General features: G+C 39.7%; 3 protein-coding genes across 5 annotated transcripts; 1 reads left to right on the top strand and 2 right to left on the bottom strand.

Moving 5' to 3' along the window:
• Nucleotides 1–438: 438 nt before the first annotated feature.
• Nucleotides 439–11284, bottom strand: parp14rs1 (poly(ADP-ribose) polymerase family member 14-related sequence 1). Its single transcript, XM_041057574.1, has 17 exons — nt 11052–11284; nt 10835–10935; nt 10223–10253; nt 8704–8988; nt 8030–8254; nt 5655–7915; nt 5275–5505; nt 4867–5088; nt 4592–4670; nt 4207–4353; nt 3834–3896; nt 3459–3635; nt 2877–3095; nt 2160–2774; nt 1762–1898; nt 1400–1574; nt 439–1253 (listed from the first exon to the last, which is right to left on the bottom strand). Exons 1-17 carry the CDS (start codon nt 11224–11226, stop codon nt 970–972), a joined length of 5427 nt encoding a protein of 1808 aa, XP_040913508.1. The 5' UTR covers nt 11227–11284; the 3' UTR covers nt 439–969.
• Nucleotides 11285–11313: 29 nt separating this feature from the next.
• On the top strand, nt 11314–17862 carry parp9 (poly(ADP-ribose) polymerase family member 9). Of its 2 annotated transcripts, none has more exons than XM_041057576.1 (8): nt 11314–11429; nt 12682–13575; nt 13807–14022; nt 14420–14635; nt 15010–15073; nt 15977–16449; nt 16534–16693; nt 16807–17862. In XM_041057576.1, exons 2-8 carry the CDS (start codon nt 12697–12699, stop codon nt 17082–17084), a joined length of 2286 nt encoding a protein of 761 aa, XP_040913510.1. In that variant the 5' UTR covers nt 11314–11429; nt 12682–12696; the 3' UTR covers nt 17085–17862. The 2 variants fall into 2 exon arrangements, with proteins under 2 accessions (XP_040913510.1, XP_040913509.1); XM_041057575.1 differs by having other exon boundaries at nt 11347–11496.
• Nucleotides 17863–18419: 557 nt separating this feature from the next.
• faima (Fas apoptotic inhibitory molecule a) lies at nt 18420–22568 on the bottom strand. Of its 2 annotated transcripts, none has more exons than XM_041057579.1 (5): nt 22463–22568; nt 21646–21779; nt 21276–21504; nt 19728–19777; nt 18420–19424 (listed from the first exon to the last, which is right to left on the bottom strand). In XM_041057579.1, exons 2-5 carry the CDS (start codon nt 21757–21759, stop codon nt 19275–19277), a joined length of 543 nt encoding a protein of 180 aa, XP_040913513.1. In that variant the 5' UTR covers nt 21760–21779; nt 22463–22568; the 3' UTR covers nt 18420–19274. The 2 variants fall into 2 exon arrangements, with proteins under 2 accessions (XP_040913513.1, XP_040913514.1); XM_041057580.1 differs by lacking the exon at nt 22463–22568 and adding an exon at nt 21939–22363.
• Nucleotides 22569–23657: the final 1089 nt, after the last annotated feature.

The raw sequence follows: 23657 nt of genomic DNA, 5'->3' as shown, positions 1-23657 counted from the left end.
GGCCTTGGAGTCTGGATTACTATCCCAACTTTTATTGTAGTTATTGGACTTAAAGACAAACTTTGTGTTTATGAAGAATTCTACAAACTCCTTTGGCAACAAGTAACATTGGGAATCTTCTCATGGTTCAAGAACTGGGTCAATGCTTTTTCAACTAATTTAGCTAATTAACTCTTGACAAGGCACACCTGTTAACTGAACACCATTCCAGGTGACTGCCTCATGAAACTGAGAGAAAACCGAGTGTGCAAAGCTGTGTGTGTGTGTTTGTGTGTGTGTGTGTGTGTATATATATATATATATATATATATATATATATATATATATATATATATATATATATATATGTGGCCCTAATAGATAAAAACTGGACACAAACATAGAGGTTGAGTAATCAAATTTAAATTAAATATAGAGAAAACAGTCAACACATCACTATGCTTATATTAAGTTTTATTTGAACAGGCTTGTTTACAGGAACAGTAGTAAACTTTCAGTTTTACATTCAAAGCCACAAGTGAATGGTAGCCTGAGCTGCGCAGGTATACACAGACAAGCTTTTGCTGTCACATGATTTCCTGGAGGTAATTCCCATCAGCCTCAGTGTTCAGTGCAATTATACAGTGCATAACATACAGGCAATACAATCTGTTACTAAACCTCCCCTTGTCTTTTCTCTGTTAAATTTCTTCTTGCATGATCATTTTATGGTGTTTTCAGAGACACATTTTCAAGGCACTACATAGATCTGATTATTAAAACCTGATCCCTTGTGATCATTACTGACTACTTCTAAAGCAAAGAATGATCCATTGTTTGAATCATTGTATATTTAAGCACAATCTGTTACGTATATGTGTAAACTAAAGCATTACTCAGCTGATGATAAGCAAAGAATTATTCAATTTTGGAAGACAGTGTAAAAATGTAAGGCATTAGTTTTTGTTGTTGTCTCAGTGCACAGCTGTGTCACTTGAATGTAATCAAGTACTCAGGACAAGCCTGACTGTCGTGGAAGACAACGAACATGCCGGGTTTGGCCATGTTGTCCACGACGCTGTCGTACTTCTGAGTGGAGACGAGGCCTTTGGCTGGTGGTACAACCATATTTTGTTGTCCAACAGTGAAATCCCCTGTCAGCACCCGGCAGACGTACATGAACTTCTCCCCATTTTGATTCGGCTTGGAGTAGGTGTCATTGGCAGAGTAATTGGCATTGACAGCAAAATATGTGCCATTGCCATAACAAGCAGCTGAAAATGAAACAGAAGCAGAAAGTTATTGAGTTAATGTGTCAGTTAATCTGTGATACTATCTACAGTTCCCTCATTTGTTTCTTCAAAGTACATATGAATAACATCTGTAGACTTTTCCCAGGTTTTAAACGTAACCTTCTCACCATTCTTTCCTGCGAAACTCCTGTTGAAGCCGTGCTCATTGATGTGGTTCACAGTGGTGTGGCAGGTGCCATGGAAGAGGCGTCTCTCGTTATTCGTGTGACCATTTCTCTGCTCCATGTCACGCCTCTTGAGCTGTAGGCTCTTCCATAATATAGGGTTCTGTATCCTTTCAATCTAAGAGGAGGGAAAAGTATATTTTTACCTCTAGGAAAAACAAAGTGGCTGAGAAGGAGGTTAGTTTATTCATGACCAACCTTCTTCTCTAGTTACTGGCAATAACTGGACTTACAAAGTACTGTCAGTAGAATATGATAACTAACACACAATATGTTAAATACAGAGAACGTTAAATGTGAACCACCTTAGTAACGGTTCGATTGCACGAGGCCTGGAACAGATTCAGGATTTCAGTGTGCTCTTCAGTTCCAGCCTTGATGGTGACAGCAAGACACGAATCGCTGGCCAGCATAGGATCCCAGTGATCAGGTATGTCTTCATCTAGTGGCAAAATGAACAATTATATTTTTTTTTATTACTTCTATCATCAACAATTTTTGGCATTATGTTTTTGGCTGGAAACAGTGCTGAGATGCTGAAAACTGTGAATAATCTGCAGTACGAACAGACTCAGTTCTGGTCTGAATGCACTTTACTCTGGCTTCATTTGAAACTTTTACCAGTTACTACTGCATTATTATTTTTGTTCGACAATAAGCAAAACTTCAAGAAATAACAAGTCTCCATCTATCAGTGACATACCTTTCAGCTTGTCAATTCTCTTTATCTGCAGGGAATGTCCCTGGTTATCAGTGGCCGGTCCACTTGGCATGGTGACAGTGTAGTCTTTACCGTTGATTGTGACTTTTACATGTTGTAGCTTCTTTTCCAATGCTTCCTCAAGCTGGAAGTTGTGCATTAGATCAAAACTCTGAAACGTCAGCCCTTGCTGTTGGTACTGCCAGTCTACCATAGTTTTCGCCAGCTCCATCTTCTTCTTCAGCTCCTCCTTTTCCCTCACCTTCCTCAGCATTTCATTTATTTCAGTGGTGGCTTTGAGTACGTCATTGCTGAGTCCCTCAATGATGATTGAGGCTTGGCTGTTCTTGCCTTCAGTCAGTATTCTCACACCCATGGTCTTCTGGATGTCAAAAATGCGCTGGTGGTCTGCATCAGGGAGGCTAAGAATGGAGAGGTCTGATATAGTGTAGGTGTTTAGCGCCTTGGCTATCAGGTCGTTGATCCACTGCTTGGCTGAGTCTACTTTAGCCTGTGAGTCACTGCAGATGTGGAAGCAAGCTGGGTCTACATCCAGAGCCTCAAAGACAAAATCTTCTTGTTCCTGTGGCTTGTCAGCACCTTCACTGACAAAGAGTGCTGAAAGAAAAAATTCCAAGCTCTACATTACTATTTAACATTCAAAACTGATTATAGATTAAGGAATATGAACACCAAAATTATTCTCTTCTCTGTACCTACATTTGATTTTGGAGCTGAGGTTTACCCAGAATCCGCTTTTATCCTTAGGTTCAGTGACTTCCCTTTCAGTCATACTGTTGTGGAACTCTTTCAGCATTGGCGGTTGGAAAATAACTATCCGAACTGTCTGTAGGGGCCCAGAAGGGTCTTGGCCCAACACATCAATCACTGCATCCAACATGGCATCTGCCACCTGCTTTGCCTTTACATTGCCTTGACCTAAAATGGTGCACCATAAATCAGAAACTCTTGTAATAATCAAAGTCTGCAGCAGGGCAGAAAAAGATTATCAGAATAAAAACTGACTGTAAAATCTTATAACAACACACACACAAAAAAAGTGGTCATGACTGTGATCATTGTCTTTGAACATTTCCTTACATTTCTGTTTTGTATATTTCTGAAATTTCTCAAACCTAATTAAGTCCCGTTTCATTGCAAGCACATTTTATACCCTGAAATTGCAGTAAATAGGATTTCTGAGTTTTATTTAGATAAACAAACCCCTCAACTGAGATGGGCTTAAAGGATAAAAGTCAAGACTTTCAGTACAATAAACTCCAGATCGCTGATGAATCTCACCTGTGCCAATGGCAGGAAATGAGACAGAAGTGTATGAGCTTTTCACACACATTTGGAGAGCATCTTTCACAACCTTCTTGATTCTTACTGGGTCCGTCCTTCCGATCAGGTGGAGGATCTTCTTACACTTTAGGTTACCTGGCTGGGTCATTATCATGCCTGGGTTGGGCTCAGAGCCTAAAAGGTATAGACAGTGAGTTTGGCTTTGAACCATGACAGCCGTGTGTGTGCATGCATTTGGGTCATACCAACCTCGTGTTATGATGTGGCCTACAGACCTGGGTTAATAATCGACTCTGAATGTCCTTATAATGTTGCTGGGGTGAGGTCTGGGTTATAATGTCATAAAAGCTTTAAGTGTAAGTGTTTCCTTACCAAGGTTTTGGCATTCAGTTTCAACAGCCTGACCAGCTGCCTCCAGAATAGCCTTGGATACTCCTAGAGCAGGGAAAAATAGAATAAATATCATATGAGGGGTGACTGAGAAGTTAGAAAATCAATAAAATCAATATAAAATAACCTAAGGTCATGATTACTGAGGACGAATTATTTCATATTGATGTTGAGTGAGATTCACGTGTAAAATGTGTTGCCTTCATGTTATTTGTAAAGTTTTATCCAGTATATGTAAATATTAATGTTTAAAATCTAAGTAAGAACCTAGAATCAAGCTTCCTTATGAATGGATAAAACCTACATTATAATTATTCTGCATAACTGCAATATTTCAGTTCTCGCTGTTATTTACCTGACTTAAGAGTGAAAGTTTCATTAGAGGAGTTGACAATGACATCAGTGGTCTCCTTGGTTATGTCTCCTGTGACCACCTGTATAGCCACTTTTCCCATTTTGGTCTCATACATCCCTGAGCCCGAGACAACTTTGGAGAAAGGAGCTTGTGGGAGAGGACATAAGTAAAGGATTAAAAGCAGTGCTAGGGTTTTTTTGTGAAATAACAAAATGACACAGTATTGATAAAGTTACCGACTAGCTGACTTCCAAAACTACAGTTCACTTCACTCAATAACGATATGTTTGTTTTGAGAACAACTGCTGATTTAATCCTTACAGATTTCTAAAATTCAGCACTACATTGTAATTGCATATAGAAATGCTGAAACAATACTGCCCACCTGAACTTTGTGCGGAACTGGTGGACACTGGACCGCCTGAGGCACTGGGGAACTCCTTCTTAAATACATCACTGAAAACCTGTGGACAGAATCAGAGAGACATCCTCTATCAAAGCACTCACAAATGTTATAAATACATTACAAAAATATTACAAAAGCAGAAGCACAGACACTTTCTCTTTGTAAACAGTGCTGCAGTAGTGAGATATTACTGGCTGATATTGATGGTTTGCGATTAAATTAATTTCCCTGTGAAATGTTTGACTCTTCCTTACCTGGATAGTCGGTGCATCTCCTGAGTAAAGGACGATAACAACCTTCTTCAGGTGCTTAGGTTGTTTGTTCTTGCTAAACTCTGAGATTTCATTCAGTATCAGAGAGGCTACAAGGTCTCGTGGGAAACCCAGGTTTCCAGTGCCAATGGCGGGGAAGGATATGGAAGTCAGACCAGTATCCTCTGCCTTGTCCAAACAGTCCTTGAAAATGGAACTCAAGGTCTGAAAAGCAAAGAATAAGTGCTATTAATATCTAGGATGCAATACTGTATATTGAAAGTTTACACTGCTGTTGCATACATCTACCAGTTGGCAGGTTAAAGAGAAAAAAGCGTAGATCTAGCATATATTTCAAATTCAGATCAGAGAAATAATTTAATACACACTGCACACAATAACACTGTTTACCTTTTCAGCTGTGCCTTGTCCATTGTCCCAATGAGGTGCAACTGCATGAAAGACTTTCTTGCTCTTCAGCTTGCAGCCGTCAGTGACAATGACCTCACCAGTGTTTCCACTAGCTTTCTTTGAATTTACCAGTAGCTGAAGTTTGGGTCCGGCCACAGCCAAGATGGCATTTGAAACTGCCCCTTTGTTCAGCGCAAGATCTTCAAACACAGTATTCACGACCACGTCCGTCTAAGAATGTGTTAACAGAATGTTATCAGTTACATGTTCAATTTACAACTCTCTTTCAGACAATCAGTGCTATAAGAGTCAGTCTAAAAAGAATCAGTCACTCTTAAATAGTTTGCTCTTAGTAAAGGATAGAAAAAAATCCTAATTACCGTGGCACCCTCGATCTTCCCTTTGATAACAGTGATATCTAAGCCCTCGTTGGTCTTGACATGACCCAAGCAGGTGGAATCAGATCCAGCAGATCTGGCATGTTTCCCAAGTGGAAACTTGGTGGCTTTGGTAGGAAGAGCTTGTTGAGAATGACTGACCCCATGATTTCCAAACTGTTCTCTTACAGCTGCCTCCATAGCCTTAACAGCAGCGTCGTCATTATTCACCAAATGGATCTTCTGCAGGGTGTTGTCATCATACTTCTCATCACAGTGTTCCTTTACTGCTCTGATGATGCTCTCTGAACACAAATCGAGAGGTAAGCCTTGGTTTCTGCTGATGGTGGGAAGAGCCACAGAGGTGCACCCGTGCTTTTCAGCAAGTTCTAAGCTTTCTTTAACAGCTTTTTTCAAATGTGCCGCAGCCTTCTGGGGTTTAGATGGATCAAACTTAGGTCCCACTGCATGGATAACTTTTTTGCAACAAAGCTGACCCCCTGCATCGGTTATGACGCAGTCTCCAGGCTTGAGCAGTCCCTTCAAGTTAATTATTTTGTCACATTCAGCCTGCATCTGAGGGCCAGCAGCATTCGAAAGTGCTCCAGCAAGACCTCCATTAGGTTTCAAGTCGCAGTTAGAAGAACTGACAACTGCATGCACTGGGTAACTGCACATATCTGCCTTGCAAACAGCTATTTCCACTCCATCAGCTGTCTGAAGCTGATAAACAGGCTTTGGAACCCAGCTGTGGGCTAAGTCATCCTGTCCACCATTAGTGCCATCAACCAGCTGGACCAAGCAGCCAGTTTCATTCAGCAGTGAGGAAACATACATAGCTTCTTGATCCTGGAATAACTTCTTCATTCCAGGCTTGCTCACTTTTAAACTATCAAAGACCACAGAAGAGACCAAGTCTTCAACCAAGGTCTTGCCATCTGTGACATTAACTCTAGAACCACTTAGACAGATGGCCTCCTTTGTGTAAGACACCGCCACGTTGTCTTCCACTTGCTTCAAAGAAGATGCTTTGAGTTTTTTAACATATTCAAGTATGGCGTTAGGCTTGACAACAACAGTTTCATCAATGTGAGCATTCTGCTTTAAGAAGTCATCAAGCTCACTGCTGACTTTTAGGACACTATCCTTATGGCCAGACACCACAACTTGTTGCCCAGTGGTGTGGATTAGAAGTCTCCTGCATGGCTTACTGTTGGCCTTCTCTAACTGACAGACCAGATTTTGCCACTCTGGCTTCTTCAGTACATTACTATCTTCAACATCAATGTATTGAGACATTAGCAGCTTTGTCAGATGGTCTTCAGCATCATTCAGATCTATATCAGAAACAGCAAGGAGCTGAACCCTTGGTGCTTTTGTCTCAAAAGCTGCATTTATTCCATTGGATGTGAGGAGAGCATTTGTAAGCTCTTCTTGTTCCTCATCCTTCAACAAGTGAAGCACAAAGTTATCCATTTCTAAAATCCGCCTTTTTAATGCAAACGTTTCATTAAATATGGCATTTCTTACTGCCAAAATCTCCTCCCTTAAGCCAGTTACTGTCAAATCCGAATTCTCTTTCTTGAATGACATTTTGAGCTCGGGGTACACATGTAGCAACTTGTCCTGAAGACCATGTTGATTCAGAATGTGGAAAATCGATGGTTGCACTTTGATCACTTGGGTTATGCTCGATTTCTCCCTCTGCACCCTTGTGACAACACTGCTCATGACTTCATCAAGTTTTTGCTCAAGCTTGTCGACATCATCCACAAAGCCGACCACTGATAAGACACCACTGGCTTTATCAGGCACTACAACCACATCCTTGTTCTGAAGCATCTGTCTGAAGTTCTTCTCAGACTCTTCCCATACATCTGGCTCTGGCTGAAACTTCACAGATCTGAATTTTGACATAGCTTGTGCAAAGGCTGACTTCACAGTATCCCCCCACACTTTGATGACGGCTTTGGCATCCTTTTGCTGAAGTAGTGAAGATACTGGGCTCAAGTGCACAGTAGACTGGTTGAGGTTTACATTACAGAAGTGTTTAGCTAAGTCACTGTGAATGGTCTCTGCTGCTGAGTGATTGTCCTTTAGGTATCTCCAGATTGCACTGTCAATGGGTTCAGAGATAGCAGCAGGGAGTTTTAGTGAAGGCTTGTATTTGCCATACAGGGCTGTTCCCAAGGATTTATAGAAAGGATAAACTCTGATCTCTTGCTGTTTGATGTGATGCTTCTTCTTCATGATTTTCTGGACAGCTATGGAAAAAAAATATGACATTAACTGTCAAATTCTCTATAATTGACATAAGGGTGGGAGCTATTGATGTATACTGACACAATAATATTTAACATGTACTGTAACTGCTCTACCTTTCTGGTCTTTAAAGGTGATGATGGCCGACTGTTCCACTTCATTCGGCGTGACATTTTCCACATTCCCAAACTCATTCTCAAAATACAAGAAGAGGTGATCTCCACTCAAATTTTGTATGTCTTCAACTACAACACACTCTGTGACTTCAAGAGCCCGGACTGACAATCCCTTATTTGCGAACATCCTGTTTTGAGGGCATCTTGTCATGAAGTCAGTGTTTTCTGTATGATAGAAAAGTTAAGGTAGTTAGGCAGTAACCCTTTCATAAAACAACGCAAACAATAAACAGCTCTTCATGTTTTTTAGAACAAAGACATCAGCCTTGGTGAAACCTTTGGTAAGAGGAACTGAGGATTCATACAATGGTGTAATTGCACTTAGCGGTTTAGTTGTATGTCTTGCTGCATTGATCATGTTAGTAAGTGCTGTCACTTGTCTATCAATGTGTGCGTAAACGTGTCACAGATATGTTATCGAACATAAATTTACTTCTGTATTTTTGTTTTGTTTTTTGCATTATTTCTAAATGCTGAAGATCACCAGAGGTATGCTGAAGAAAGATTATACAGACGCATCCTTGATTGTCTGTAAAAGGGAAACGTCTGTATAAGCTAAGCTTTTTGGGACTGTTATTACACACACATACAAACACACAACACTAAAGGATTACCTTTTCCACTCTGGAAAGTCACCACAGCAGAGGAGCTGCCAGGAATGACTTCCAAAGTGAATCTTTCGGAGGCAGCTGAAGACTCAGAATCCTTTAAAACATTCTCCACCAGCATCTCCAAAAACTCCTGGTTCAACGACTCTGGAATATTTTCTAAAACAGCTGAGGTAGAGCACAGCTCTTCGTCTGCTCTATCATCATCTCTGCCTTCTGCCTTTGTCTGAGCTTCAGCTGCAGGTGTGAGTTCATCAGCACTGGACTGTTTGCTGTTCCCAGCAACTTCCGCTGTTAATGAGACATCAAGGTTAAGAGACTGAACACACATTTCTTAATGAAATTAGATAACATAACACAAAATAAACAGCCAACTGTGAATAAAATCTCTAATAGTGGGAATCTCTGTTTTTTGATTTAGTGTTTTTATTTTTAGAATTTAAAGTGGTGCTTAGGCTGGTTCAGGATCCCTCCTACCTGCCTTTTGTGACAGTTTCAAGCAAAATGACAGTTGCAAAGTTACAGTATACCTGTTCCAACCTGTGTATCATTTTCTGATATAGCCTGCCCTGAACAAGCACAGCAAAGTTATCAACATTTATATGTCTTTATGGTTTATTTACTACTAGTCAGCAATAACGGGGACAAAGTCTCTCCACTCCCCTAACAGCCATTTGAGATAAATCATCGCTGTGACTTACAACCAGTCAAACACTATAGGATTGTGATCATTTATTTTCCTGTTATCAATGTTTATATGACACCTAAGCAATTACCCAAATAGATTAAAACTGAGCAAAAGGGAGACAGAGAAAGAGAGTGAGAGAGAAAGAACAAAACCAAAACTGAAACTAACTGCTGGGTTATGCATTTCTGTGAAATCCCATGGTTTGGCAGAAAGCTAGCCCTAACAAGTGCTCAACTGACCGGTACAAAGCCTGGTGTGGTGGAGCATAATGTGAAGTTTCTCAAAAGCTTATGAGAAACAGTCACACTATCAACAGGATCATGTTAAGATGGTGACTTCTTGTTGTAGACAAAAACTTTCAACACAAAAACAATATTCAGAAGTCTGGTCTGTGTAGGAGTGAGACTGACTTAAACAGGCAGATATTATTTGACACCAGAACGTGAGCACAATGACAAACCCGGCTATAGAAATGCCTTCCTGTTTTCACCATCATCACACATGCATGCAGAGACATGCACAAAAGTTACTCATTAAGAACAGACTACATTGACTAAAAATATAAATGTGCTTTTTGTTTCCTTTCATAGAAAAAACTCATAACAACCAGATAACCAGATAATGGGAAAAAAAATGTCCACGGTATATTTGTATTAATAGTTACCATAAATTCCCTTCATCTTCTCATGTAATACAGTATGTACAACATGTGAAGATGTTTGTGTGTGTGTGTGTGTTTGTGTTTTGAGACTGCAAGTGTAAGTAAATCTTGACTTAGTATTAATACACACAATTTAAATATTGTGTATTGTGTTACTTACACCACTTATTACTTACATTTCTTGTTGAGTTTATCAGATGGAGCTTCCTGTATGGAATAAACAAAAAATGATTTTAGTCAGGATTTAGCATTACTTTGTGATGTTGTGTAACCACTTTCACTTGGCCCAATGCCCAAAATGTCAGCTGGTTTGACGAGGAATCCAATCAAATAAATGATCAGGTATTCCTGTCAAGGAAACATCTCCCTTACACAGAAACTGCAAATGTTTTTACATTTCTAGTCTAGAGTGGATTAACCTGTGCTATATTTAAACAGCACGCAATGAGAAAAACAGAAATCCCAGTATCCAGCACTGCCCTGGGTTTATGATGTCTCACATGACTGAGATCTCATTCAGCTCATCTCACTCTGATCAGAACCCCCAACTTAAGAGTACGAAGGGTCCCAATGTAAATGAGGAATGTGTCGCTTCACATGTCGTTAAGACAGAAAGTGACAGATGATTCTTTTTTTTCAGTTGCTCTGTGGCCTCCCCTTGCACACCATGTAACACCGGCCAAATATAAATGACACCACAGGAACTCTATACTCAGGTGGGGTCTCATAAGTGATCTCTCTCTCTCTCTCTTTTTTTTTTTTTTTTTTTTTTTTTTTTGATGCTTTACCTTTTCTGTTTTCTCGTCTGAAGGTAAGCGAACTGTCATCCTCAGGACGCTTTTATCCAAGGTGATCTGATGCGCCTCTTTGGCCAAAACATTTTGCCGGACTGTGAGAGATTAAAAAAGAAATATGCATTAAGAAACAGAAGTCGACTGGTAATGAAGAGAGTAACATTACTTACTTGTTGTTTTTTTAAATGATTTTTAATCGGACCAAACTTACCCTTCTCTGAGCGGAAGCGCAGCAACGCCGTCCTGCTGCCGTTCTCATACTCAACCTCACAGTCACCCCCGTTAGATTTCTTGCTTTGAAAGTATTTGACTAATTTAGTTTTTAATCTTTGTGTGTCGGTTTGTTCGAGCTCAACGAGCAGAGGATAAGAATACGCGCCGGCCATGGCCGCTTGCCTTCCAGCCTCTGCCCTGTGTTGGTTTCACTTTTGTTTCTCGGAAAATCAAACGGCGCTGATGCGGAGCGGAGCCGTAAAGCGGTGACGCAGAATGGGCTGCAGTCAAAGTCGGGGCACTGTTGTTTAGTGGGTTTATGAAAGAGGCGTGTGGTTGAACCGGTACACAACTTGGCGAACATCCCGAGAGAGAGGTGCGCACTTACTTTATCTCTTACTTTCGCTTTCCTCTTTTCCTCGGTACTTTCCAGCAGAAAGTGGGTGAGTATTTTTTGTTTTTAATCTCAGCATAATATTATCTCATACTTCTCTAAGTTAGAAGTATGCTTTTCTTAAGTTAAGAAAATACACGCGGGACCTTAACTTTACAATCAAACCTGGGATAGAAGTTTGCCCCGTACTCTGACAAATGTAGTGCGCGAGGCTGCACGGGCTGAGAAAATGGCGGCTCAGTTTAAAAATAAATAAACGGAACAAAAATAAACACGGAGACGGTGAAACAGAGGCACAGAATGACAACTAGATGTTTGTCAGAACGAAGTCGTTAAGTTTTAGCCATCTTACACGTTGCACACTTAAACTAGGTGTTTGCAGCGCAGTGCACAGAGTCACTGAGGACTAACTCACAGATCGAAACGTGTGTACTATAGTGAGACAGCTGCGGGAATATCTTTGAAAATATATAACACTGCATTTTGAACAGGTAGAGGTGTAATAACCTTCTTCTCTGCCCAGAACTGACCTGTACTTGCTCTACTAAGCGTATTTAGTGCCCTCTGTCTCCTCCTGCTGGAGTGAGAGGAAACAGCACTTGTAAATAGAAGTGCACTATATAATTTGAAGGGAGAGTTTTTTTCCTTCCAACGTTATTTTCCTGATAACATGGCAATGGTATGAAATTAAATTATGTATTAAATATCTAATTATTATATACATCCACAGAACTCTAAGGCAGTTCATTGTGTCCATGGGCTCAGGCAACAACTTAAGCCACAGCCTCAGTTAATAGCCTCACATGAAGTTTTAATTTCTTGCCAGTCAAATATTTATATAATATATAATATGAAATAAAATAATCTTATTAAAAGACAATGGCATGGTGAATATGTGTTTGTGTTTATATCTGACCAAAATCATTGCTCTTTAATTTATTAGTTTAAATCTATGGATTTATTCCGCTGTCACTGATAATAATTTGCCAATTGTGCCTCACATGTAGTTACGGTTAAATAATTTTATAGACCACAATCATTTACCATCTGCCCCAACCCACAGTGATATTTCTTAAATATTCAGCTTAAAGTGTTTTTGGTGTTAAGTCATCCATTTGTGTTTCTTGTTTTGATCCATGTTGAAACTCAGCAGATGTATTCATAATGTTTGAGGTATGATAATATTGAGCATGAAACATATTAATCAGACTCTGGTGTCAATGTTTTTCCGTAGCTCTGTTTAGGAACCATGACCAGCAAATTAGATATTCCTCTTCATGGACCTTCACTTAACATTGTGAAACAATGTGGACTCACTCTGAGCAAAGTCCTTCAGAGCAAATTTGGATGTGTGGCCACCTTCGAGGGCGTGGATGTTGATAGAGATAAGACCAATGCACAGCAGAAAAGCCCAGCTGTTGTCCCAGACAAAAGGTGTACTGTTAAACTGGCTGCAGGTGTTAAGGTGTCTGTGGGGAAGGCCGATCTCACCAATGTCCAGGTGGATGCTGTTGTGAATGCTGCTAATGCTAATCTTCAACATTATGGTGGCCTTGCTCTCGCTCTGTCCCATGCTGGTGGTCCTCAAATCCAGGCTGAGAGTGACGATTACATCCAACGACATGGACACTTAAGCACAGGAGATGCGATTGTCACTGATGCTGGGTTCCTGCCCTGCAACAAGATAATTCATGCTGTGGGTCCGTGTCTACAACCATATCCCACAAAGTCTGATGTTATGTATGCTGAGCCTCTGTTGAGCAGGGCCATCCGGAGCATTCTTGAGAGAGTTAAGGAAAACCATCTGAAGACTGTTGCCATTCCCGCTATAAGCTCGGGACTGTTCAACTACCCCCTGCCGCTTTGTGCAAACACGATAGTGTCAAGTGTGAAAGACTACTATGAAAACTCGTCCTCTCATGGACATCTTCCTGATGAGATCCTGCTTGTGAACAACGATGACCCTACAGTTAATGAAATGGAGAGGGCCTGCTATCAGATATTTGGCCACCCAAAGCCTGCCACATACAGTCAGGCAGCAGCAGCAGCTGCCAAGCCCTCAACACCTACTGTCCAGATTGGAAATGTCCTTCTGACACTGAAACAGGGTAAAATTGAGGAACAGCGGGTAAGAATCTGCAATATTTTTTCATTATTTACTTGACATGATTATGTATTTATTTTATGTATTCTAGCATGAATTGCTGCTTGTACATATACTTATTTTTTGGTTAAATAGTATGTTGGTGTTTCAAGTCAAATGTCTTTTTATGCGTATTGAGCTGTTTCTTTATATTTTCAGAGTCTTCCTTGTTCTGACCATTTTCATTTACCATTCGTGTTTTTTGTGTCTTCTCAGACAGATGTCATCGTAAACAGTGCATCATCAAACAGAGACTTGAACATTGGTCAGATCTCTACAGCTTTATTGCAGAAAGCTGGTCAAGGAATGCAGTGGGAGATTTATAATGCCTATGGAAATAAATATGTCATCATCACAGGACCCTACAAACTGAATTGTCGAGAGGTGTATCACACTTTTTGCGCTGACACAACACGGAAGGTAGCACAGGGGGTACGTTATGAGTTCAAATTTTATGATCCAGTTTAGTAAAATGGGAAAATATTAAATGATAAGATAGAATATTCATTATCTGACATACTTAAAAGTATACATATTGATTTATTATATTTATTTAAGTGGAATTTGGCTCCTCTAAAAAGAATATATTGAATCCCAGTTTGTAAGAGTTAATTAGTGTGAATTTGTCTTAATGAGCATATATTAAAAGTGAACATATATTCTGTCTAGCATTAAATACAGCTTATTGCACAGATGATAATAAAAAATAGAGGAACTGAACAACAATACATACTGTTGAGAAAGAAAATATGAATATATTGCATATAACTGTTGATGTACTGTAATAAGAGCTTATATTTGTCTCTGTCCACTTACTCATTCATTACAGGTCCTTTACGAGTCAGTACTGGAATGCTTAGAGATGGCCGTTGCAAGAAGACGCAAGTCAGTTGCCTTTCCCGCCATTGGCACTGGAGGCCTGGGGTTCGATAAAAATAAGGCTGCCTACATCATGTCACGTGCAGTGGCTGACTTCGCCAAGAAATCCCCACCTATGATTGAAGTTCATTTTGTCATATATCCCTCTGACAACGACACATATAAGGTTGTATTGCAAAAGTGCTGTCAGAATGTTAGAGCTGTATTACCTTACTGGCCATGGGTGTTTATTGTGGGCGACCAAAATAGAGGCACCTCGAGAGTTAGCGTTACAGAGAGACAACTTAAACAGTAAATTAAAAACAAAATATTAAACAACAAAAACAGGGACAGAGGAATACAAATGGTGAGACTCGCTAAAAGATTTTAAAGCATGCACTAATGAGTGAAGTTGACACTTTTGTAGGAAGCTGCAGTGATCTGCAGAATGTGCTCATGTATTTGCTGTGGTGTAGGACACTCGCTGCACCTGCTGAGGAATGTTCAGCTGCTAATGCTCGCAAACTTACTGAGATTTTTTTAATGACCTTCTCTTTCCAGGCTTTTGTGGAACAAATTGCAATTCTCCAGCGAGATCTGTCTCCTCCTCCCAGCTTTACACAGGGTAATGACCACAGCAGCCTGTTTCTGTTAACATTAATTGTACATGAAGGGACCTTTAATGCAAGTATATTGATAGGGAGTTGGTGGTCATGAAACCATAATTGCAGTAATGAACACCTTTAAAATATTTTGTATGGGGGGGATGTCATTGTTTTCTATTAGATTCACCACTGTATAAGAGCTCAATCTTGAAACCTGCTAGAGACAGGAAATTCATCACAGTGATCATTTTATCACCACTGACTTTTCATTATTGTGGTGTGATAATACAGTCCTGAGCAGCGGCAGTCCTGATATCAGCTGCTGAACAGCAAAGGCTTTAATTCAGGAGGCGACTACATTTACGTTAACCAAAAAAATCTGATGTCAAAATCCTAGATCTGGCATTGTTCTTTAATACACTAACAATGAGTGGGTTCGAACCTCTCTCTGCTTCCAGTTGCAGCAATTCCATAAATGAAAACAGTGTAACAGAGTAACAAAAAGAGAAAGGCAGAAAGACTTGTCTTAGATTGGCTTACCAATCTGAAACACGTGTCAAGCTGACAAGGTGCCTACCTGGGAGACTGGAAACCCATTTTAGAAACTTGTAATAAGCTTTGCAAAATAGTTTAGTATGCATCTGCTGTAAGAAAGTACAAATTGTCTTTACATAGTGAGCTAAAACATTTTTAAAAATCACCAAAATAGTCCATTAAAAGTATTAAGACAATCATGCAGTGCGGCAGATGTGTTCTGAAAGAAAAGTTTTATTCCAAGTAACATGAAAGTATAAAAACAGTAGAATATAAGAATCTCACTGAGTACTGTTGGACTGATCCTGTTTCTGAAATAGCTAAAAACTAATTGTAACAGTAATCCTAAATTGTGCCAGTGATTGTTGTCTTGATGTCCTCTCCACCAGCACCTGAGCACAGAGGTGACTTCCGGGACAGCAAACCTCGTACTCCAAAGATCATCCTGTGCAGCCCCTCTGACGAAACAGCGCGCGAGGCTGACCGATGGCTCAGCGGCCTTTTCCAGTTCTCTGGCTCTGTCACTATCTGTAACAACTTCATCCAGCACTTGGGCGAGCAAGAATATCAGCAGCTGTCCCAGCTGATCAAAAAGGGCGTTTTCATTGAAGAGTCTTTTGAGAAAGGTCATGCGCACATAACTGTCGACGGGAATTCATTGGAAGATGTTGGAGTTGCTGTCTTGCAGGTGGAGGCCATGCTCTGCAACATCCAGGAGGAGTTTGTCAGGGAGGAAGAGCGTGCCATGCTTCAAATACCGACGAAGAATATGACCTTTCAAAGAATCCCAGTTGATTGCAAAAGCTCTTTGTTCTCAGAGAAATTATCTGATTTAAAAAATGAGGGGCTGTGTATGTTGAAGGTACAGTATTCCTGTTTATTTGCTGCAATTTACTATTATTATTTTTCCCCACTGCTTGAATAATGATGGTTTTATTTTATTTAGCTGGAAAAAGTGGACAACCCTGCCCTGCAGACGCTGTTTGACCTCAAGAAAAACCAGCTACAAAGCAACACTACTCGAAAGATGTTTCAGTGCGTACCTGCACAGTTCTGTGAGATGGTTAGCCATATTGGATTCCATACAGAGTTTGCACCACCTGCAGGTACGGTGCATTTGAATGACAGTTTTACAGATATGTAATGTCAAATGTAGAGAAGAGGGGTTGGTGTAAAAAAAAAAAAAAAAATGTTCTTGTGCATGTTTCTCTGTGTACAGACCCAGCATACGGAGAGGGCATCTACTTTGCTGCCACATTGAGAAAAGCCATGGAAGTGTGGCAGGAAAGAAATGATGAGTATCTGTACTTTGTTGAGGCTGAGGTGCTGACGGGAAAGTCCACCCTCGGTAAACCAGGTCTCATTCTGCCTCCTCCCATGGATTCAGATCCCCAGGTTATGTATGACAGCGTGAACGGGGGAGGACGTAATATCTCTGTCATATTTAGTGGTTATCAAGCTCTGCCCAAATACATTATCACCTGTAAGGTGCTCTGAGGGATGATCTCTCCACTCTTTCCACTGGGTTTACGGTGTTTGTTTACTGTGGCATTATAATCATTGTAAGAAGGCTTCCAATAGTGTTAGAGAAAACTGAGCAACAGCAAGTTAAACCATAAAAACGAGACCAGCACCACAATGTGAAAGAGGAATCACAGGTGTCAGGTTTGTTTTTCTTGAAGCTGAGCATTGCCGTTTGAACAAATTTTGAGTGTTTTCATTTTTTTTTGACATTGTGAGTTTGTTGATTCGTGGCTGAGTAAAATGCACAATAGTCTACTCCGCTGCAGTGGTATTAGTAGGAATAGCATAATCTTTTGTATATGAAGATCAAGATTTAAAATGCACTGTCTTCTAGCAGAATTACACATTTTTTTACATTAGTATGTACAATTATTTAGTGTTATGATACTTTATATGCAAACATCATTAGAGAAACATATTCTGCTAATGATTAAGATTCCATAATCCTTTGTGCGACAGATGAAAAGCTTTGGCTGGCAGTACCAGGGTGTTAAACTAATTATAAAAAGCTCATAAACCAATGGCAAATCAACAATGAAAGGGAAGTGATGATACTGAAATCGAGTACATGAGGGCAGATATATCGTGTGCCTGATGTTGATATCAAAAACATAAAAAAAAAAAAACAGCGTGAAAATGCTTTGAATCATCGTCTCCTCTTTTTTTGTTAGTTTTTAAGTAACTTGATGGTTTGTTTGTCAGGACACAACTTCAGAGAACCTGGGAAAAGTGTTTGTTTAAACATAAATCATGGCTCTCCAGTTCTGTTTACTAATAATTTATATTTCTGTATCATTTCATGAACAACAAAATCAGCTGCACAGATTTGATGAAATACAATTTACATTTTACAAACGTACCGTAACAGGAAACAAAATGGAATACATATGTAAATGTAAAGCTTTCACACAGGACATATAAAAGAAATAAAATATAGTGTCTGTTAGAAATCAGTCAGTTAAGTATGAAAGCTCATCTAAAAAAGAATCTTAACTCAAGGTAGCTTTTAGTTTTCTTCTTATTATTAGTCAAAACAACAAAACTATGTAAAGTGTTTGCAAAATGTAAACAAACATTTAAATACACTGGCAAAATCTTTAATTTGTAACCATGACTTCACTGAAAAAAAAAAAATGTTGAGCTTAATTTCTGTCTAACCACAACACCTGACCTTTACATAAAAAAAGACACGAATGATTTGACAGCACAACAGAATTCCACACACCTCTAAGGACAACAAAGAGTCTCCAAAGTATGTCTGGATATCAGCAAGTGATGTATTTCAGTCGTGTGTATCATTCATTCATTACTGGCAATAATGTGACACTTGAATGATTGTCTATGAAACTATTACAGCCATTAAAATGTAGACAGTTGGACCACAGGATGTTTTCACACATCTACAGCAGTATGCTAGAAGCTAATAACATTTTAGTGTAAAATCACCTGGCTGCATCAGTCAAAAAAGACCATTTAACACATCAACACAGGACTAAACAAATATCATTCCTGAGCAGTGCATGCTGGAATGATGCTACATTCAAGGAATAATCTTGTACCCTGGTATCTGATCCTCCTACTGCACAATGTTGAAAAGTACATGAAAGCGAGCATGAAGCGCAGGGAGAACAGGTTGAGTCTGGCTTTTACTGGCTCAGGTTATTAATGAAGTGAGTGGATGTTTTCTCCGAAATGACAACAGGTACAGTACATCTGTAAGAGAGCACCTGCAACTCATGTTAGCAACCGGAGGGCAAACTGAGCCAGGTTGAGTGAGATAAATATGGCACGTCCGGCCTCCATTACTGATAATAAGACTGAAATTGATAGTATTTATATCAACACAAAGTACCAGTTTACAACTCAACAAAGTGTTTCAGTGTGACGTTACATTTTGAGACAGTAAATCCCTTGTTTGTGACTGAAATGTGTTCTCCTTTAAAACCTGTAAAACAGTGGGTCCTATCTTAAACTGTTGCTATATTAGTTACAGCCTTTACCAGTATGGCTAATATACCCTCCACAGCACGGCCATCAAAACATAGGGGCGCACATTTCTGACTCCTATGACAGCTTTAAACATCATTCCTCAGTGTTACTGAGATCCTAAGAGTCACACATACAAACCTGCTTTCATACAAATGTAAGCACACACACACACAGTCACTCTGTGCATTCAGCTATCTCTGTGCCATCCACAAGCAGCGTGTGAATGATCCCGTCTCGTCTCTTCCCGCTGCTCACGGCCTTCACACAGCAGTTGTGGTCTCCGAGCGTGAAATGTGTCTCTGTGCCATCATCCACGAACTCCCCCTGCAGGCGCAAGTCAGACCAACATGTGGACACAGAAAGCAATCGTTCAGTCCCTTGTTGTCAGCTACAGACAGCTGCAGAGGTACAAGGTGTTTGAGGCTTTTTATCCATTAAGGATTTGGTGTTTGGTAGATTTATCAGCTGTGGACCAAACATAGTACTTTGGTTTCTGACTGTAGGGGACAGGAATTTACAATTGTTGATTTTGATTTATCAAGTGATTTCTTACATTTGGTGGTATATCCCTTTATTAAATAATGACTCAACATATAGATGTGAGAAAGAAACTGGTATCATACTTACTGCAGTTTCAATCTTTTGGCCATTACACCAAATATCCATAGTGTCTTTCTCTAAAAGAAAGGAAACAAATCGATGAAACATCCACTACTGCGCAATGAAAGTATGCGATGTGACTGCCAGTAAATAGTTGCTTAACAAGTTGTACTCTGTGTGTGCAGCCAGGTCTGAGCTGTTGTTTGTTCTGTGATGCTGTCAGGTGTTGGTATGAGAATGTTTGAGTTTGTCTGATCATCTTTTGGTTTCATACAACAAAAAGCAAGAAAGAAATGCCCTGACTGATTTATGTTCTGTGTCTTGAATCACTTACAGGGCCTTTCATGGCAAAAGGAAAAGGTTGATCTACAACTACAAACTAAACGAAAACCAAACTAAAACTATTTATCAGTTTATAAGCTCAAAGTCTTTTTGACCCTAATCTGGCCCCATCCAGAAGAACGTATATAGACTTTACTGATGTCCCAAAAGCAAAATCTCTTCTTGTGAGTATGCCTGGGAAATTATTACACATTTAGATTTGTATAGCTCTTTAAATTTGCAGTATTACAGTTAATGGAAGATGTTTTTAAAAAAAATATTTTATTTGACCACATTTTGCTGGAGACAGCTTCTAAAACTAAAGACAGTGTTTATTTAGATCCATATGAATCACAGCAAAAGCAAAAATTACAAAGAAGGAAAAGATCACATCCCTGAAGTCAGAATTTATTGTATTTCCTTGTTTATCTTTGTAAAGACACAGTGCTTATAACCCTAATTTATGGAACAAATTCTTTCTAGGTAGTTGTTTTTTTATTTATTTTATCTCTTTATAAAACTTAAGTTACTAAGTTATGACTGTGGCTGTGTAAAAGTTAGCACCAGTCACATTTTATAGTGTCTGACATTTAAAATGCATTTTCTTCTGCTTCTGGGGGTTAAATGTGACTTTTCTATAGCTGAAACATTAATTTAAATATTGTAGGTTATGTTTGGGCAAGTTACAATTGCCTCTTTGTTTATTTACAACAATGTGATGGCAAGCGTGCTGTTGGTGAGAGTGCTACTATCAACAGCTGTACTGCCACAAAGCTTCATCAGTGAGACTATGGCTGCTCACCACACCCTCACATTTCTGACAGTCTAACTGAATTATTCAGATTATTTTACTGCTTAGATTTATAGATCATTACTGAACACTAATGTACAGTATGTGTTGTACATCCTTCAGGTGGTTTTCAGCCTGATCAAGTGGACGCAGGGTAATTATAAGGAGGATTAACTTGCCCAGATGACAGAGATGGCTGAAGATGGCGTGGGGCTTAAAGCGGTTAAAGAGCTTAGCCTCAGCTCTGACATAATATTAGTCAGTAGTTCTGAAGCGGCAGAAATCACACTATGCTAAATAACAATCCAATATCTCGACTGATTACTCAAATGAACAAAGAAAAAAACCCAGACACTAATGACAAAACAAACAAACAAAAAAAACTTAAATAATAAATCAGATGTTGTGATAACAAGATGATCAGGACAGCAGGTGAATAATATATAGAAGATAGAGGAGCTCACCCAGGACCACCCTGCAGTCAGTACCATCCAAGTTGAGCAACCAGGTGCTGGTGACCTTTGATCTGTTCTCCATGTACTTCTTCAAGCTCTTCCCATTGATCTCCAAGGTGTACTCATAGGCAAAACCGCTGACTGCATCGATGTTGATGGTTGCTTTGGTGTCTGACTTGCCCACACTGAAAGTCTCCTTCCCCACGAGTTTGAACATCCAGTCCCGTCTCAGTATCTCCTGTAGCATGGTGAGAAACCGCAAATCAACAACAACAGACCTTGTAATGTGAAACTGTGAATCATAAAGCGGGTCAGGTTTAACATATAAATACGCTTAGTCTCTCTCCTGCTTAGAATTAGATAAGATCAGGATCCATACCTTTCCATCAACGTAGATGACCCTCTTTCCAGTGGTCGTGCCATGTTCAAACTCTATCCTGTGGACTCCATCGCTCAGTGCCACCTCCCACACACCAGCAAGATCACTGGACATCCCGACTTCCTAAGAAACCGCTGGACACGAACAATCAACCAACTAAACCACTATGTGCCGAGGCAAATGCATGGCTAAAGGCTGCTGTTAGCTTACAAACCGGGATAACGTTAGTTAGTTAATAATAAACAAGTGAAACCTAATGATAGTCTTCTGTGTCGGTTAAAGCCTATCCCCACCTATAGACACTGCTGCTTAAGGACACTAATTAGAGCGCACAATGTTACAACATCAACTATTTGTTAACTTGTGATAGAAACATGGCTTAAGAAAACATGGTAAGGTAACGCTGTTTTATGCATTATGACTTCCAGTGTCAGGGAGTCACTTTCAAAATCACAGCAGAGAACGTTGAACTAAACACTTCCTTTGTTGAAAACATGTTTGAAGTGTTACTCAATGACAACAAGCTACAGAAAATATCGAACAGAGTATAAAAGTATCTCACAGAGCTACTATGGGTGAACATATTGGTGTGGCGATCCCATGGATCTACATGAGTAGTTTCAAAGAGACCATTTACTCCCCAGCAACCAAACTGAGATTTTATTCTGAAAATAAAACGGAAGTATCACTGCATCAGTCAAGCATTTTGATACTCGTCTTTTCAGTAGCTCTTACCGCTAACGTCACCTTCTCTGCTAAGAGGATAATCTTAAACGGTAGCTCAGGAATATCATCCATGATTATACACCGAGATTACCTTAATGGTCCAGAGGTAAGTACTCTAGCTCCGTGGTTAATAAACGCAAAGCAGGCCAGTTTATTCACTGGCAGCTAGCTACTGCAGAGAGTCAACATACGAGCTGTGACTCTGTTGTTACCATGGTAACATGATATCCGCCTACGTACAGACTTGACCACGCCCACTCGGGGGAGGGCGGTTTTAAACTGATTGAGGAGTTTGGTGGGAGTAATGGGTGGTGCACCAAGAAGATGGACGCGCACATGGCACCTGAACAAACCCAGGAGCAGACCTGAGTATACCCACTAGCAGGCTCTAGGGTAAAAATGCTATTTGCCCTCAACCCATTTTATCCAGAGTTCCAAAAGCCAGCCCATACTTTGATTATGACCCCGCCCCGGGTTGACTTTATGCCAGTTAGTCTGTGATAACTTAATAAACACAAAGGACGTGCACCATGTAGGCTTAACATAAACTGCAATATACTTAGGGGAAGAGGAGAATATTAAAGCAGCACACACACATAGAGGGATGGAAAGTAACTGAGTACATTTACTCAAGTACTATATTTAGCTATACTATAGCTTATAGCTATGCCCAGCTACCCAACACTATAAGAGTAGGCCTAGTTAAAATTAGCTCCAGGCCCTTGACCAGCTAAAACAGTACAATGCTTCATGCATCATAATCCAAATATATATTATAACACTCACAGGAGCCATTTTCTGAATTGAGTATTTTAACTTTTAATAAATTTTCCTAACAATATGTCAGTAACAGTACCTCTTAAATAACATTATTGCTTAAGGATTTTTACTTTTAATTTTTACCTTTACTAAAGGTGTAACTGATTACATTAACGATAGCTCCATTACATTCGAATACTTCTTCCATCCATGCTCTCACGTGTTTCCAGTTATTCTGGCTAATCAGACCTCTGCTCAGGTTAAAGTTTACAGAGCTATGTAGATTGGTGTGCCGCTCTGAGTGGATTCATTAACTGAAGGATTTGGTGGAAAATGGCTCCATCTTCTGGCAGAAGGTCTTATTATTATTATTATTATTAGTAGTAGTAGTAGTAGTAGTAGTATTAGTATTATTCATTTATTCATTTATTCATTTATTTAAACAAACTTGGTATGGTTTTGTTGTGAGAACATCATCTCATTACTTTAACTTGTAACTTTAAATGAATCAATAAGTGTTAATTCTG

This window comes from Toxotes jaculatrix, chromosome 15 (genome assembly GCF_017976425.1).
Source record: "Toxotes jaculatrix isolate fToxJac2 chromosome 15, fToxJac2.pri, whole genome shotgun sequence".
NCBI classification, from domain to species: domain Eukaryota; kingdom Metazoa; phylum Chordata; class Actinopteri; family Toxotidae; genus Toxotes; species Toxotes jaculatrix.
Note: the sequence above shows the minus strand (reverse complement) of the source record. Positions and strands in the feature narration are given on the sequence as shown.

What these genes read in the sequence shown, in the direction of transcription:
- parp14rs1 (XM_041057574.1), bottom strand. Translation starts at nt 11,226, where the DNA reads ATGGCCGGCGCGTATTCTTATCCTCTGCTCGTTGAGCTCGAACAAACC. An exon ending in GGAAGATCGAGGGTGCCACG is followed by an intron (nt 5,506 to 5,654) that starts GTAATTAGGATT and finishes ACACATTCTTAG; the next exon opens with ACGGACGTGGTCGTGAATAC. An exon ending in CCTCAGCTCCAAAATCAAAT is followed by an intron (nt 2,775 to 2,876) that starts GTAGGTACAGAG and finishes TTTTTCTTTCAG; the next exon opens with CACTCTTTGTCAGTGAAGGT.
- parp9 (XM_041057576.1), top strand. Translation starts at nt 12,697, where the DNA reads ATGACCAGCAAATTAGATATTCCTCTTCATGGACCTTCACTTAACATT. An exon ending in CTGACAACGACACATATAAG is followed by an intron (nt 14,636 to 15,009) that starts GTTGTATTGCAA and finishes TTCTCTTTCCAG; the next exon opens with GCTTTTGTGGAACAAATTGC. An exon ending in AGGGGCTGTGTATGTTGAAG is followed by an intron (nt 16,450 to 16,533) that starts GTACAGTATTCC and finishes TATTTTATTTAG; the next exon opens with CTGGAAAAAGTGGACAACCC.
- faima (XM_041057579.1), bottom strand. Translation starts at nt 21,759, where the DNA reads ATGTCCAGTGATCTTGCTGGTGTGTGGGAGGTGGCACTGAGCGATGGA. An exon ending in TGACTGCAGGGTGGTCCTGG is followed by an intron (nt 19,778 to 21,275) that starts GTGAGCTCCTCT and finishes CCTTTCTTTTAG; the next exon opens with AGAAAGACACTATGGATATT. An exon ending in GCCAAAAGATTGAAACTGCA is followed by an intron (nt 19,425 to 19,727) that starts GTAAGTATGATA and finishes TTGCGCCTGCAG; the next exon opens with GGGGAGTTCGTGGATGATGG.